Genomic DNA, 14,468 nt, shown 5'->3' on the forward strand with positions numbered 1-14,468 from the left:
CTCTTCATAAGTCAGATTAAAGCTCTTTAGCCTTGTTCTACACATACTTTAAAGCAAACCTGCACATCTATATTAGGACAAACAATACATCTGCAAGCTCATCATTAAAAAAAAAAAAATCTGCTGCGGTGTTCAACATGATACTGCTGAGAATAAACATTTTGATTTACTGATAATTTGCATAGATTGTTAAATCAATAATTTTATAGTAGCTGTATGCATTGCAAATCAAAGCTTGAATTTATTAGCCTGTAAATTGTAAAATCTTTATAGTTTTCTCCTGCTTGTTAATTTGTAGGCCTTACAACATAAGCTAGACCTACATACTGTACAGTATGTGCTGAAGTAACAGCTGGATGAAGGACAGTCTCAGTCTTTAGCAGTAATGGGAGCCACAGGCCTCTTTGGAAAATGGAGAACAACAATTTAAAGATGTTTAACCTGCTCAAATTGATAGTAGCATCAGTTCCTCGGCTCCTTGCTGTTTCTAAAAATCCTAACCTTCAATATCCAGGACATGAAGGCCTTGAGATATCAATTAAAAAAAATTATTGTAAGAAAAAAAAAAAAAAAAAAACAAAGTTTGGTGAAGAAAAAATAATATTTTGTCAAAATAGTGTGAAGACAAATAATGAGTTTGCTTTCTGAAACCCAGAAAGACCAGTATTTGTTCAGATCAAAAACAAAAGCTTTCCAATAAATGTTGGAATGGGATTAGGTAAAGTGCCGGGTCATTTCTCTGGCAACATGCTGTGGAAAGAGTCCAATACGAGTAGCAGAGCTGATTGGATCTGACTTGCAGGTGAAGCTCACCACTCTCACACCAGGTCTGAAAATTAGGCAGAATCGAAGAAAAGAGAGAGCAAAGTCCTTAGGCTGGAGAGCAAGCAGCTAGTATCACCCTCCTACAGATGCCTACTGGCATATGACCCAAGATATTAAGTTCATGGAAATGGAAATACCTAAGGGAGAAGTCAAAGACCTGGTAGGATTGCTCTTCCGGGCTTTAGGTCCCACTATAAACCAAGCAGTCTGTGAACAGGATGTCTGCTGACTCCCCCAATGCACGAAGGAGTAGAGCCAGAAAGACCATGAAAGAGATGGACTTGAGTTGAAACTTAAATTATGAAATTAAAGTAAAGAGGAGCATTTCAAGCAGAATTCAAAGGGACTGATTATAGATGTGTTTATTAAATTAAAAAAAAGACACATGGAAGCATAATCTACTTCTCTATTTCCAAAAAAAAACACTTTTTTTTCCTTGAGGCCAAACTTTTAATAGGAGCCAGGGATTTGCATTTGTTGGCAAGTTTGCACTTTGGGTGAGGAGCAAAACAAAGCAGTGCCAGTCTCCTGAGCTGGAATAGGAGTTTTAAGTCTTTGGACTGATGATGCTGTCACTTCTTGTTTATATGCCAAAAATAAGGAAGGTTAGTGACTGAGAGCGCAGAGCAAAGAGGCAGACAGGTAGGGTCATTGTTCAAGGCATTGTAAGCATGATCTATTCAGCACAGAGCTCAAAGAAAGTAGATTGGGGCCCTGGAGACACCCTGCAGAGCAGTATCGAACTGGTTGGGCTTTTCCATGGCCATGAGTATTTTGTAAAACAGGACAAAAATATTTCAGTTTAGAGACGTAAACTATGGGCCTTCGTCACAGATGGTGTTCAATGGGAAACCAGGCTGGTGTAAAACAATCCACTAAGAGGTCAGCAGTTTCTTTGATTGATGGATTCTTCGTACAAGTACGGTCATGGTGGTGGGAACATTTTTTTTTACCAATACTGGTGTAAACCCTTGTCTTGGCTAGGGACAGTCACTGAGTTTATTTATCACAGTTTGGTCATGTACAGACTGCACAGCTGTTTGAAAAGCTCCAAAATAGCCACACTGCAGCTCTGGTATTGGACCTAATGTTGTGGAACATCGCAAGAGACCATATCTAGCTCACAGCTCAACTGGAACAGTGCCTCAGCATCTTGTCAAGGATGTCCTGTTTTATTGTTGTGACAAAAGTCATCAAACTCACTCTCTTCACATACCTCTAAGCTCATTAGGCTACATCTTTCCCATCTCAAGGTCCCGGCATTACTCCATTAGAAACAGAAACGTCGACGCGTGGTCATGTGGTTGCGGGACGTTCGTTTTCGTACACACCCTTCATAGTCCACGAGATACAGATGCAGAGCACCTGGGAAATTCCTCACATTGTACTATACATCACCATGCAGGTTTCTTCCTGCCAGGGTCTCCACTCCATCCATGCATCTGCCATTTGGCCACACATCTATCATGAAGAAAGTGCCACACTTTTCAGCAGACAGACTCCTCCACACAGAATGTCTACACTATCTCCATCCAGGAGTTTTTGTCCATTTGACTAATTTAGTGTGTTTGAAGAGTCGTACAACTGAATGTCTGAGCGCATTTCCCCATTGACGAACACACCCACAAACTTCTGACCAGTCACACAACACTCGACACATACACCTATGAGGATAAAGTTCAGCCAAGGGCTTGTGTCGAGAACGGTTGGGCGAAGCTGTTTTGCAAATAAAATGACATAATTTACGTATTGCAAATATGTCAATGAGAGATGATTTTGGAACTTCGGATGGAATAAGCAGGGCCTTTAAATCTTCCTCACTCATTCAAATGAACATGAGCGTTGCAGAACCTCAGGTTCAAGTAAATCCATTTGATTAATCAGACCTAATATGTTGTAAATAGATCAGTCCAATAGGGCAATACTGTTTTTGATCCATGCCGAAATTATCTTATCCAACCCTGTTTTTCCTCTCTCCTATCTACCAAACTCATTTGATCCATCTTTCAATTTATCTGTAAGAATTATCCATAACTCATATCAGTCAACTGAAATTAGCCAAGCTATATAATAAATACTCTAGTTGTTTTTTTTCATTCAACCTTTATTTAGACAGGTTAATCCCATTGAGCCTCGAGGACTCATTTACAAGAGAGACCTCTTGTGTTATGGATTTTTCCCATATATGTTTCTTTGAGTTAATTTGAATCTCTTGACAATCACTTTGTTTTTTTTATTTAAGGGAAGTATTTTTGGAGACTAACACGAGAAAAGCACCTGGTATCTCTTCGTCCGGCTCAGATCCATCGTTTCTGGAGGGGCCTCCCTCCCAATCTGGACGGTGTGGATGCTGTGTACGAGAGGCCAGGCGATCACAAAATAGTATTTTTCAAAGGTGAAAACCCCTAAGTTTTGTCTTAGATAGTCTTTGAACATGTATGGTTGCTACCTCATTTGTTAAAATACATGTTTTATATTCAGCATTTAGAATGTACATTGCATATGTTCATGAATTTGTGATGACTGTGTTGAATCCTCAGGTAAGAGGTACTGGATATTCAAAGACAATAATGTGGAGGAGGGTTACCCACGTCCTATCAGTGACTTTGGCCTACCAGTGGAAGGAGTGGATGCAGCTTTTGTTTGGTTACACAACGATAAAACCTACTTCTTCAAAGATAACCACTTCTGGCGCTATGATGACCACTTCCGACGTATGGACCTGGGTTACCCTAAAGAAAGTATGCTTTGGAAGGGGCTGCCATTACAACTGGATGATGCCATGAGGTGGTCTGATGGTAAGACGCCACTATCCACGACACAACTTTTGTTTGATTGTTTTCTGTTTAATTAATTTGTCTAACGCAACCACATTTTAATAGATTGTCTTGATTTAATTTTGGACTCGCTTCAGAGTTTTATTTTTGTTAATTTGAATGCAAATTTGTGAAACCTACATTTTGTTTGTTATTTTTAAAGACATTCAGCTTCCTCTTGGCAATCTTTCAAAAACAGTCATACTTCTTTAGTCTTTCTATAACTGGATTATGGTGAACTTGAACACTTTACTTGCAAACTGGTCTACTTGGTTTAAAATGTAGCTTTTGAACTTTTTGCTATTACTACAGACCACAATCTAAACTTTGTATTTTCTAAAAGTGCTCCATTTTACTTGATGAATAGTTAACAATCGCATTTGATAGATGCCATTTCATTTTGTTAATTCCTCCTTGAGAGGAGAGGAAACCAATTCTATATAGTCTGCTTTTAATGTTTTTGCTTGCTTTTTATGCTTGTTTACGTGCTATTTCGTAGGGTATTTTTGTACTTTTGTGTATATTTTTGTGTATTTGTGTTAGTAGGTGCCAAGATGGGGTAGAGGTAGAGCAGCTGACAAAGTCCCAGGTTCGATCCCCAGCCATTCCCCTATGTCGTGATGTCTCTGAGCAAGACATCTAATCTCTAATTGCTCCCCGGGTGCTTACATAGCTGCCCACTGCTCCACCTGGGTGTATCTCAGGTGTGATGGGTTAAATGCAGAGAACCAATTTCACCATTGCATGACAAAACATGGCACTTTACTTTTTAATTAAACAATGTCAGTGTAATTTGTTTTTCAGTTAATGTCAATTACCTGCTTTTAAGGCCTGATAATTGTTTTTTTTATGTTTTATTATTGTGTCCTGATGTCTTGAGCTTTAGAATTTAAAGAACCTCAGTTCATTGTTTTTTTCCCGCATGGCTATAAATCACAAACTGCTTGTTCTGTAAGTGAAAAACAAAAAAACAAGCAAGGAAGCAGATCAAAATCTAACTACTGATGCACACACATTGTGGTTTCTGAGGGAGCAATAAAAAAAGAAACAATAGAGAAAATTTAAGTAAATTTGACTTGGTGTCCAAAACTACACAGTAAATACAAAAAGGGGAATTTTGACTGAGGTAGATATTTTGGCTTTAGTAGATGCTGGCGGATCACGTTCTTAAAAATGTAACCCAAACCAGGCCAATTCTTTATTATTATTGTCTGCCGCCAACGTCTAAGGCAGATGATAATGTTTTGCCTGAGTCTTTGTATGAACATGTATATGTGTGTTTGTGTCACCAAAATAAACCACTTGGCAATATTTACTGAAACTTTTAGAATGTAATCATTAGATGTACATAATAAATAAAGTGCTATGTGTTATCATCATTGTATATTCCCATACAAAGATGAAATTGGCTCTCTGCATTTAACCCATCGCACCTGGGATACACCCAGGTGGAGCAGTGGGCAGCTATGTAAGCACCTGGGAAGCAATTCGGGATTAGGTGTCTTGCTCAGAGACACCACAAGATATGCAATGACCAGGGATTGAGCCCAGGACCTTTGGGTCCCGGGTCGGCTGCCCTGCCCCTACACCATCTCGGCCCCCCAAAAAAAGAAAAACATTTCTAAAAACATCTAAAATCATAATCAAAAAACATCTCTCCAAAAAACATCTCTAACTGACTAGAGGCAATCCAATTAAGATGGCTGCCAGAGCCAAATAACCTCAAAAAACACACAAAAATTGTTATAGTTCAGTCAGTTTTGCATATATTGAACTAGTATTTGGTGTGGTAGTAGCAGAGAATAGTTTACAATGAATGCTCTAACCATTACATCTGCATTATGCCTTTTACAAGGTTTGACATAAAACTCCTATCACGTCTTATTATAAAATAATCTAGTCTCAAATTGGGACTTGGTAGGAGGTGGGGATGTATTCCTTCAAGGAATAGTAGTCCTTTAACGATAAATAGTGTTTTGAAGGATGTTTGTAAGACCAAAAATACAGACTTTCCTGCACAAAGAGCTGTATGAAAAGATAATCCATCGCCACACAACCCAAACAAATAAAATACCAAAGCACGCTGCGGTTTTGAGAAATGAAATGTCCTGCTTTCTGTCTTGCCTAGAGACCTTTTAAAAACTCTCTGCTCAAGTGTAAAGGCCCCAAACTTTTTCCAATTACAGATACTTGGCCAGTTTACCGCAAAGTGTTTGACCTTTACATCATAAACAAAGTCGACTTGTGTCGGCTGTTGAGAAAACACAAGCTGGCCCTCTGAGCTCCAGGGGCATATATTTGAGAAACATTGCTAATATGAGGTGCCAAGTTCTCCAATGTGATCAAAGAGGCCAAACGGAGAACATTACCGTCGCCTTAGCCTCTGCACACCCATCAGTCGTCCTGATCGGGTTTAACGGATTCATCCATCCGCGGTGTCTCTAACGTGAAAATAAAGCTGCTCTTTTTTTTGTTTGGCACTGAAGCAAAAGTGGATTTTACTCCTTTTAGACACCATCACCTGTGATCGTCACAATCACATCCTCTTCCCACACGTACCAGTGTACGCATCATAAATACTGCAGCCTCCTGACCAGTTTACGGCAAGATTCTTATTCATATATTCAAGTTATGAACCAGTTGTTTTATTAATTTGCTTATTTATGTTAAAGCATATATTCCTGCATACCTTTAATTGCAAATTCTACCAGGACTGGCTTCTTGTTATGCTCAGCACCTTTTAGACTGCTGGTTCTCAAGCAAACACGCAGTTTCCCCTCAGTTTTACAAAATGCACCAGTCCAGACTTTAGCTGTTTAATTTAATCATAATGATTTCATTACTGTTTGTTATAAATATCAGATCAATGTCAGCGAGGTGGATGCAGTGGCATTTTTTTTTTTTAATCTACGGGTCAAATGTTATAATGGTTTATCCAGTGGCCACAATGTGCAGGACACATAAATCACCAGAATTAATGGGAAATATGCTTTTAGTGCACAATGTTTGGAAAATCTGACCAAGTAACTGTTTTTTTTTAAGAGCTCAATTTACATAACTACTTAGCACAGATTTTTTTTATGCTGTCATTTAATTTGCTCCATTTGTTATGTTTTAAATGTACAAAACCAGTAAATAACAGCATCAAAACCACAGCTGTCCCCAGTTTGCTGTGTTAGCTTTTTTATTGTTTTTTTTTTCCGGGGGAATTTTATCAGTTTGTGTTTGCTCACAGAGACTCCGGTGTGTGAATGGCATCATCACTCAGACTGCAGCCTGCAGTTTTACGGCTCACTGCTGGCCACAGCCAAGACTCTGCTGTTGTTTTTTTAGCGCTCATCTGCTGTCACCGAGCTGTTGAGCATGAAAAATGTTTCACGGTGGCATCACAGGTGCTGCCTTCTGTTTGTGTACAATTAAGCTGGTTCCAGAGTATGATAATTGTCTCTAAAGTTTGTCACAAAAAAAAAAAAAAAATTAAAAAACATCATGGAGGCAGTCTCACAGCCAGATGGATGACAGATGTATTGTTTTCCACTGTAATTACCACAAATTGGTTAAAAGTTTTTATGATATATGATCAAATACAGAGTAGTTGATTGTTTCCAGGAAAGGTCATTACCAACAACTGATGGCCCCTTTCAAGCATCAATCTGCCAACTGTGACCTTTTATTTATTGAATCAGAACTGGGCCTTCTTTTAGCTGAGTTATGAGGTTTAGTATCTATTGGGAAATAATAAGCAATGCATGCAAAATTGTGCATAGCAGTAAAAGTATTCTTTCAAGCTTTCATTATAATACAGTAGTCCCTCGTTACTTCACGGTTCAACGTTCGCAGGCTCGCTCATTCGCGCTTTTTCAAAGAAAGATTGGACATGACACACAATTGGCTGATTGATGGATGAGTTGATCGGCATGGATTCTTTTTTATTTAAAATAAATTATTTTAAATTATTTACCACCTGCTGCACCTATGTGCAGCCCACATGTGCAGCGAGAAACTCCCTACTGCAGCATGTCATGATCTGCACTCTGCAGCAGAGAAGTGGGCGTGGCTGAGAGGTCTGGCAGGTGGCAGAGAGAGCAAAGAGAGCATAGATCAAGACATGGGGTGCTCTTTTAGAGCATTTAGAGTTTAAAAAAATTAGTTTAGAATATTGCAAGAGTGTGGGAAGGGTTTAAAACACAAGTAGATCATGACAAAATATCTTACATAATCTTTTGGCACATGGTGTATGTTTTGTGGATCAGTCTCAGCTACTACTGCAAAAAATCTTAGCCCTATGTCTGCCATACTGACAGAATTATAGCCATTTTTTGTGTTTTTAAGATCAGTTGGCTATGACAGCCATCTTGAATTAGGTTGACTCCATCAGTGGCAATGATTAGTGTGTAGTTTCAATAAAAGTAGACTGAAGAATTAAAGACAATTGCTGATACACCTTTTGTGACACACAGCTGCATCCTGATTTGCATTGTAGGCATCACCCTGAACACATGACATTTATTTGTGTTGTTTGTGTGTTAGTGTATTTTTTGTGTGTTTTTCCTTAACACCCCAGTAAATTTCCATCTCTCTTCCTATACGCTCCTGCTGGTTTTGTAAAAGTGGCGAGCTTTAGAGGAGGAGGTGAGGTGATGTGGTTGTTACTGGAGCCTGTCATGATTCAGTCTGTCATGTCAGTGATGCTTACAGAGAGTGGGCATCTGTACCTGTAAAACATTCTGCTCCTATTCCTCCCATAAAATGTTTCATATAAAACCTATACGATATATGTGTGTTTGTGTGTGGAGGGGGTGTGTATATATGTGTGTGTGTGGGAGGGAGCCCCGTGTAATTATACTTGACATTTGCTTGACATTACCCATTATGATGCGATGTTATTAATTTGTGCCAAACAAGCCGCGATAAATACAAACCTAATCGAAACTGTGCCATTCAGAACAATTCATTATTAAATGTTTTCCTTGACGTTTCCATACGATGTTTATAGAGTTGCAGTAAAAACTGACTCAAGTTTGATTCATCTAAGGATTTTCTTTTAAAAGTTGTCATATTCATTGTTTCAGGTGCATAAACTGTATGAAGATTTTTTAACCAGAGCCTAATAAGTGTATTTTTCTTAAACTTTTCAAGTGTTTAAAAACTCATTTATAAGCTAATTGGTTCACCTGCAGCTATTTCACAGCTTCTCCACAGTCTAATAAAATAATATTGATGAAAATAATTAGACTTAATGAGAAAAATACAAAGGAAGTCATAGCAGTGTTTAAAAAATGTGTTTTAGTTTGATAAAAATATCCTCTATTCATCTAATTACTCAAACAAGCCACACTCAACAGCAAGAGGAGATTTTAAACTGGTTTTACTTGCAAGGGCAGACTTTCACATGTTACACAGATGTACAGAATTACATGCATGGAGCCCAGTCAGGAGAATCTGCCACAGACAGTGTGCAAGGTTTGTTTTTATAAGCTTATCATCTCACGGGCAGACTGGTGTAATACAGCTTTAAAAAATATTAAAATGTGTAGCACTGTAATAAATAGTTATATAGCTATGAGGGATGTGTGGATTATGTTTTTCTCAAACTCATAACAATTAGAAGGCCATGACTTCAAATCAGACGCTGATGTAATGATGTCGAATGTCTTTTTGGATCACCTGCTGTGATCCTGGTATTGACGTTCGGAGTCAGTTTTCCAGCCTGAAGCATTAGTACATTGAGTTTTTGGGGGGATACGCTGTATCAAATTCAGTGGAACATGAGTCCAAACAAAATACTCTGAAGACTTAGCAGACAAAGAGCTTAGTGCAATCTAAAACAGCTTTTATAGAACTAGTAAGAGTTTAAAGAGATGCATAAATATGGCAGGCTGTGCCTACAGGAGATGTAAAGACAGATGATGTACATTGATTGTAAATAAATCTATGAGGTAAAGTTTATAGTGTAACTGTTTAAAGTGATGATTTGTGCCAAAGAACTGTGCTATAAAAAATCATATCGGCACGGTTGTGACATTTGCAGTGATGTGAGCCTCAGAGCTGGATTTAGTCTCTGGTTTCTGAAGAAAGGTTGCGTTAGTTTGTCTCGGTGTGAGTCAAATAATATAGTGCATACGTTGTTTCAGAGGCATTTACAAAGCAATGAAGGTGCAGAATACAAAATATGCACTGGAATAGTCTCTTACTTGTTACAGGTGTGCGTCAGTTATTCTTCTCAAAGAATACTACTTTTTTATTTTATTTTTGTTTCATTGTTCTAGGATTGCGCTGCTCAAGGTGGCTGCATGTTGGAGTAGCCGTTACTTTCATTCTGGGATATTGCTTTAGAAAACTTTATCTCCTCTTTTTTTCTGGATGTAAATGGATTTTTTTGGGACAATTACTTCCTCTGGTATTGGATGCTGTGCAGCTGGAAGGATTTTTACTGAAACCTTTTTACTTTTGGACATTTGCTATGATGAGTAACCATGACAACAATGTGTTTTTTTCCAACCGGGAGCAGCTGAGTAACATTTTAAAGCTCAAATATTACCTTAAATACAGCCCTAAATCCTAAATGAGTTGTAAAGGAGGCGCCGTGGATGCATTTCCATCTACCTGGCGAAGGTGCTTGAGTGACTGACTGCTGAGATCCTTGGAGCTGGCAGGAAACATGGCTCATGACAACAAGAAGACCATGAACATCCCCTGGCACCTGCAGTTGGCTGTCTGCAATGATGAGGAGCTCAACAAGCTGCTGAGAGGAGTGGCCATCGCTCAGGAGTTCTGCCCAACATTCAGGTGGTCCTGCTGCCCAGGAGGACTGAGATGCCCACTGTGTCCGTGGATGAATCGGCATCTGTAACCAGTTCCTTCAGATCCACTGCAGGATGGACTACTTCAAGAGATCCTTCCTGCCCACAGCCATCAGCATTTATAACAACTCTTAATGAAACCAGGATGATGAGCTACAACAACATTTAATTTCCCTTTGGGATTAATAAAGGATTTTGAATTGTTGTGTGTGGGATACATTTTAATCTGTAAACCTTGAGTCAAAGACTGTTTAGACATCACTCAAAGGCAGAGGTCAGCTGTGCATGGCATTGGTTTGTGCAGAAGTATTATTCGGGCCAATTACTGCTTTGTGTTGCAATGAGCTGAAGTCTCTCCCCTCTTGTTCTGAACATAGCTGAATCAGTGCAGGTACAGAGGAGGAAAGGCCAACACAAAGGAATTTTGTCAATTGGGCTGATGAAGGTTTGATTAAATACTCAAAAATAGCTCTTCTCCAAGAGGCACTCCGTCCTAAATTCAGGAAGCTCTCAGGAGGAATAACATCCTTTTGATTCCCTGCAGCAACTCCCAGTCAAAGGAGTGGGAGCTTATTTTCATGTCAGGTTTTTGTCTGGTTGCCTTCTTTTCTTGTCTTTATGATGCATTTAGGAACAGGATACATTGATAAAAGAATGCAAATATGTTCACACTACAAGCATAAACTGTGTACACCTTTTTAGCACTGTAGAATGAGCTGCATTGGGAACTATGTGTAGATTCAATTTTACTCCAATTATTTTTACTCCAAATGATGCCAAAAACAGGAAGCTTGATTAAGAATGGGTATTTTTTTATTGTCTTTTCATGCTTTAGGAGCATACCCTCATCTTTTCTTGCCTCCTGAAAGAGCTGTAGCTCCACTTATCCTGCTGACTCTTATTTAAGCTCCTTGCGAAATCATTGAGTTCTGCAGAACTGAAAGCCTTTTTGCGAAATTTTGGATATTTTCCCCAATCTCCATCTTCACGTCAATCATCCACCGCTTAGACTTCAGAGTTCTAGAATAAACTGGAAGTGCACTGTATTGATGATTTTGATTATTTGTGTTTATTATATAGAAAGGTCTACGTATGAATGAATATGTTGTCAGTTATTTGAAGTGAACGTTTAATGAGAAGAAATCTTCACGTTTAAGGCAATTTGCTGTTCTTTAGTTGCAATAAGACATTTCCAAACTACATAAATAATCATTTTCCACAGTCATGGTTTTATATTGTTCAAATTAATATAGATTATTTTTAACCAGCTTTGATGGAAAACCGGCGTGCTTTCATACTGCCTCCATAAAATTATACATGTGCTGTATTTTTTGGACTATAAGGCGCATTAAGCGAAACGAAACAGTCAGACAAGTCAAACTTTATTCAACTCATTCACAATAACCACATAAAATTGGTTCGAGGTCAGTACGCACAACCAGAATTAATACATACGGCGCACCAGATTATAAGGCTCGCTGTCGATTTTTGAGAAAATTAAATTATTTTAATTGTGCCTTATAGTCTGAAAAATATGGTGCACAATAACTGAAAAGTTACAAGGAGAAAGTGTTCTGTGCTAGATTGACAACAATAAATCAAAGTCTCACGATGACGGTTTCTAACAGGCAGAGACTCATTCTTACCAAACTTTGTCAATATTGGATTTAATTGGGATTGTTGATGAAGAGGAACTCTGCGACGCCAGGTAATTATAAGCATAACAAAGAAGTTCAATTTGAGCTCAAACCAATTAGTCTGTTCCTCATCCAGGTGTCACTGGAATCCTAAACACGTGTCAAACCGAGACTGACTTCATTAGCAGTGTTCATTAGAAAACCCTAAACACACACACCTATTGTCAGTGTGAGATGTCTTACAGAAGGATAAGAGTTTATTCCTGTACATTCAATGGAAAACCTCCAAGCATTCATAAAATCTAGATTTATGACCTGATGGCTAGTGCTAATAGCTCATTATGAACACTAACAAGCGCATTTCTTCCTTGGAATAATGACCATTTTCCACTCATTACAACTGTGATTTTTTTTTTTCTTTTCCAGTTCTAGGCCCTAAATCTGCTTTTAAATGTTAATTTCTTTGTAAACTCATTTTGAGTTTGTTTTTCCTCCCCTCACCTTTCTTTAAATCTCACTACCATTACTTAAAATGCCTTTCTGCTGAAGTTTTGTTATGGAAAGTGTTGCCTTGTTTCATGTCAGCACAGTAGACCCCCCAAAAAATAAATGAAACAAATAAAATCCCACAAGTTGTTGTGGGGTGAAAGTTTGTCTCGTGTTTTATTTTTACTCAATCAGAACACAGTATAACCCTCATCATCTCTCTTATCTCAAACCGCTGTAGGCTCGTCCTATTTCTTCAAGGGGAAGGAGTACTGGCGAGTGCCAGGAAGTGACATGGAGGTGGAGGCAGGATACCCTCGCCTCATTGCGAAGGACTGGCTGCTCTGCACCGAGATGCAGTCGGACGCTCCAGATTCGGAGAGCACAGAGACGAGAGTCAACGTGCACCGCCACCCGGACCACGCAGAGAACGGGTATGAGGTGTGCTCCTGCACCTCTGACACCGCTTCGCCTTTGGGTTCCCACCTCTCTCCGTCTCCCACCTGGCTGCTGCCCCCACTCTGGACGCTGTTACTGATGCTCTGCTCTGAACTGCTATGATGCTGAAGTGTGGGGTGAAGTTCTCACATTGGGTTCAGGAGAAAGACTCATTGAAGGGCCACTTGATGCTCAGCCAAAATGAACTGGAAGAATTTGTTTATATGAATGCAGATTTTTTTTTATTTCCTTTTTTTGTTGTTTTGTTTGCTCATCTTTTTAAACTAAGGCACTATTTATTTCACAATATTGCTCGTAGGGCTAACTGAACGTAACGGTTCAAACATTTTATCTGTAAAGATTTGGAGCGTAACGATTGATGGAATTTGAGCTTTTCCCCAAAACATATTCAGTTCTATGAATGTGTGCTTCAAATTCAGACTCGCAGTTTTAATTTAAGAGTATTCACAACTAAATTTAAAAAAATTACATTAAAAAGTACAATTTACTTGAAAAAAACTTATTTTTCTGTATGTTTAAATGCTATTAGGAAACCAAACACTTCAGATGACTGATTCTTTACTCATCCTTATTCCTTATGTTTACCGTATTTTTCGGACTATAAGGTGCACCGGTGCATTAAGCGAAACAAAACAGTCAAGTCAAACTTTATTCAATTCATTCACAATAACCATATAAAATTGGTTCAAGGTCAGTAAGCACAACCAAAAGTAACAAATAAGGCGCACCTGATTATAAGGCTATCTGTTGATTTTTGGGTAAATTAAATGATTTTAAGTGCGCCTTATAGTCCGAAAAACACTGTACTCCTAAAATGAAAATCTTTGATTTTCTTTGCTGTTGTTCAGCTACTGTGACGTCTCATTCAGTCCACTTTGTTTCAAATCTTGTCCACACAGAAATGCTTTTTTTTTCTTCAAAACAAGCTTTAATTTGTTGTTTCTAATCATATTCTCATAAACACAATGCCATTTCTAGAAGTGTATTCATCCCCTCAAAAACGCAGAAAAAAAAACAAAATGTTGTAATGACAATGCTAGGTCTGTATGTGGCGCTGTAACGCACATAAATCAAAAAGACACCAGAAATGGGAAACAAAGCTTGGACTACGAATATAAAGCTTGCTGGGTACAAACTGTAAACACAACAAGAAGACGACGACAGGCTTGGGGTTGTGAGTTGGAGTATGACATCACTGTTTTCAAAAAGTTGTGTTTTGGCTGTCTACATGAAGGGTGGTGGGTGTTCCAGTTTAGTTTTCATTACTCTTTTCCATACTACTTTTATCCTTTTTTGTGTCGAACATTCTTTTGACGTGGTGTTTTATTTAGTTTTGGTAATTTTGATTGAAAATTTTGAACAGTTTGCATTAGTTCATTTAAACTCACTGTTTTTCTTTTTATTTTATTCATTTTGATTTTTTGAGGGAGGGATTGTGACAT

The 14,468-nt window shown here is 38.5% G+C and overlaps 1 protein-coding gene across 1 annotated transcript in view; it reads left to right on the forward strand.

Annotated features, from left to right (window-relative positions):
- mmp17a (matrix metallopeptidase 17a) overlaps positions 1-13,128 on the forward strand; it is a 120,810-nt gene extending 107,682 nt beyond the window's left edge. Inside the window, exons 8-10 of the mRNA XM_037692474.1 lie at positions 3,068-3,220; positions 3,366-3,623; positions 12,809-13,128. Of these exons, the coding sequence (XP_037548402.1) occupies positions 3,068-3,220; positions 3,366-3,623; positions 12,809-13,128 (731 nt within the window). The remainder of the gene's footprint in view (positions 1-3,067; positions 3,221-3,365; positions 3,624-12,808) is intronic.
- Positions 13,129-14,468: the final 1,340 nt, after the last annotated feature.

Source organism: Nematolebias whitei, chromosome 18 (genome assembly GCF_014905685.2).
Source record: "Nematolebias whitei isolate Nwh7 chromosome 18, NemWhi1, whole genome shotgun sequence".
In the NCBI taxonomy this organism is placed as follows: Eukaryota; Metazoa; Chordata; class Actinopteri; order Cyprinodontiformes; family Rivulidae; genus Nematolebias; species Nematolebias whitei.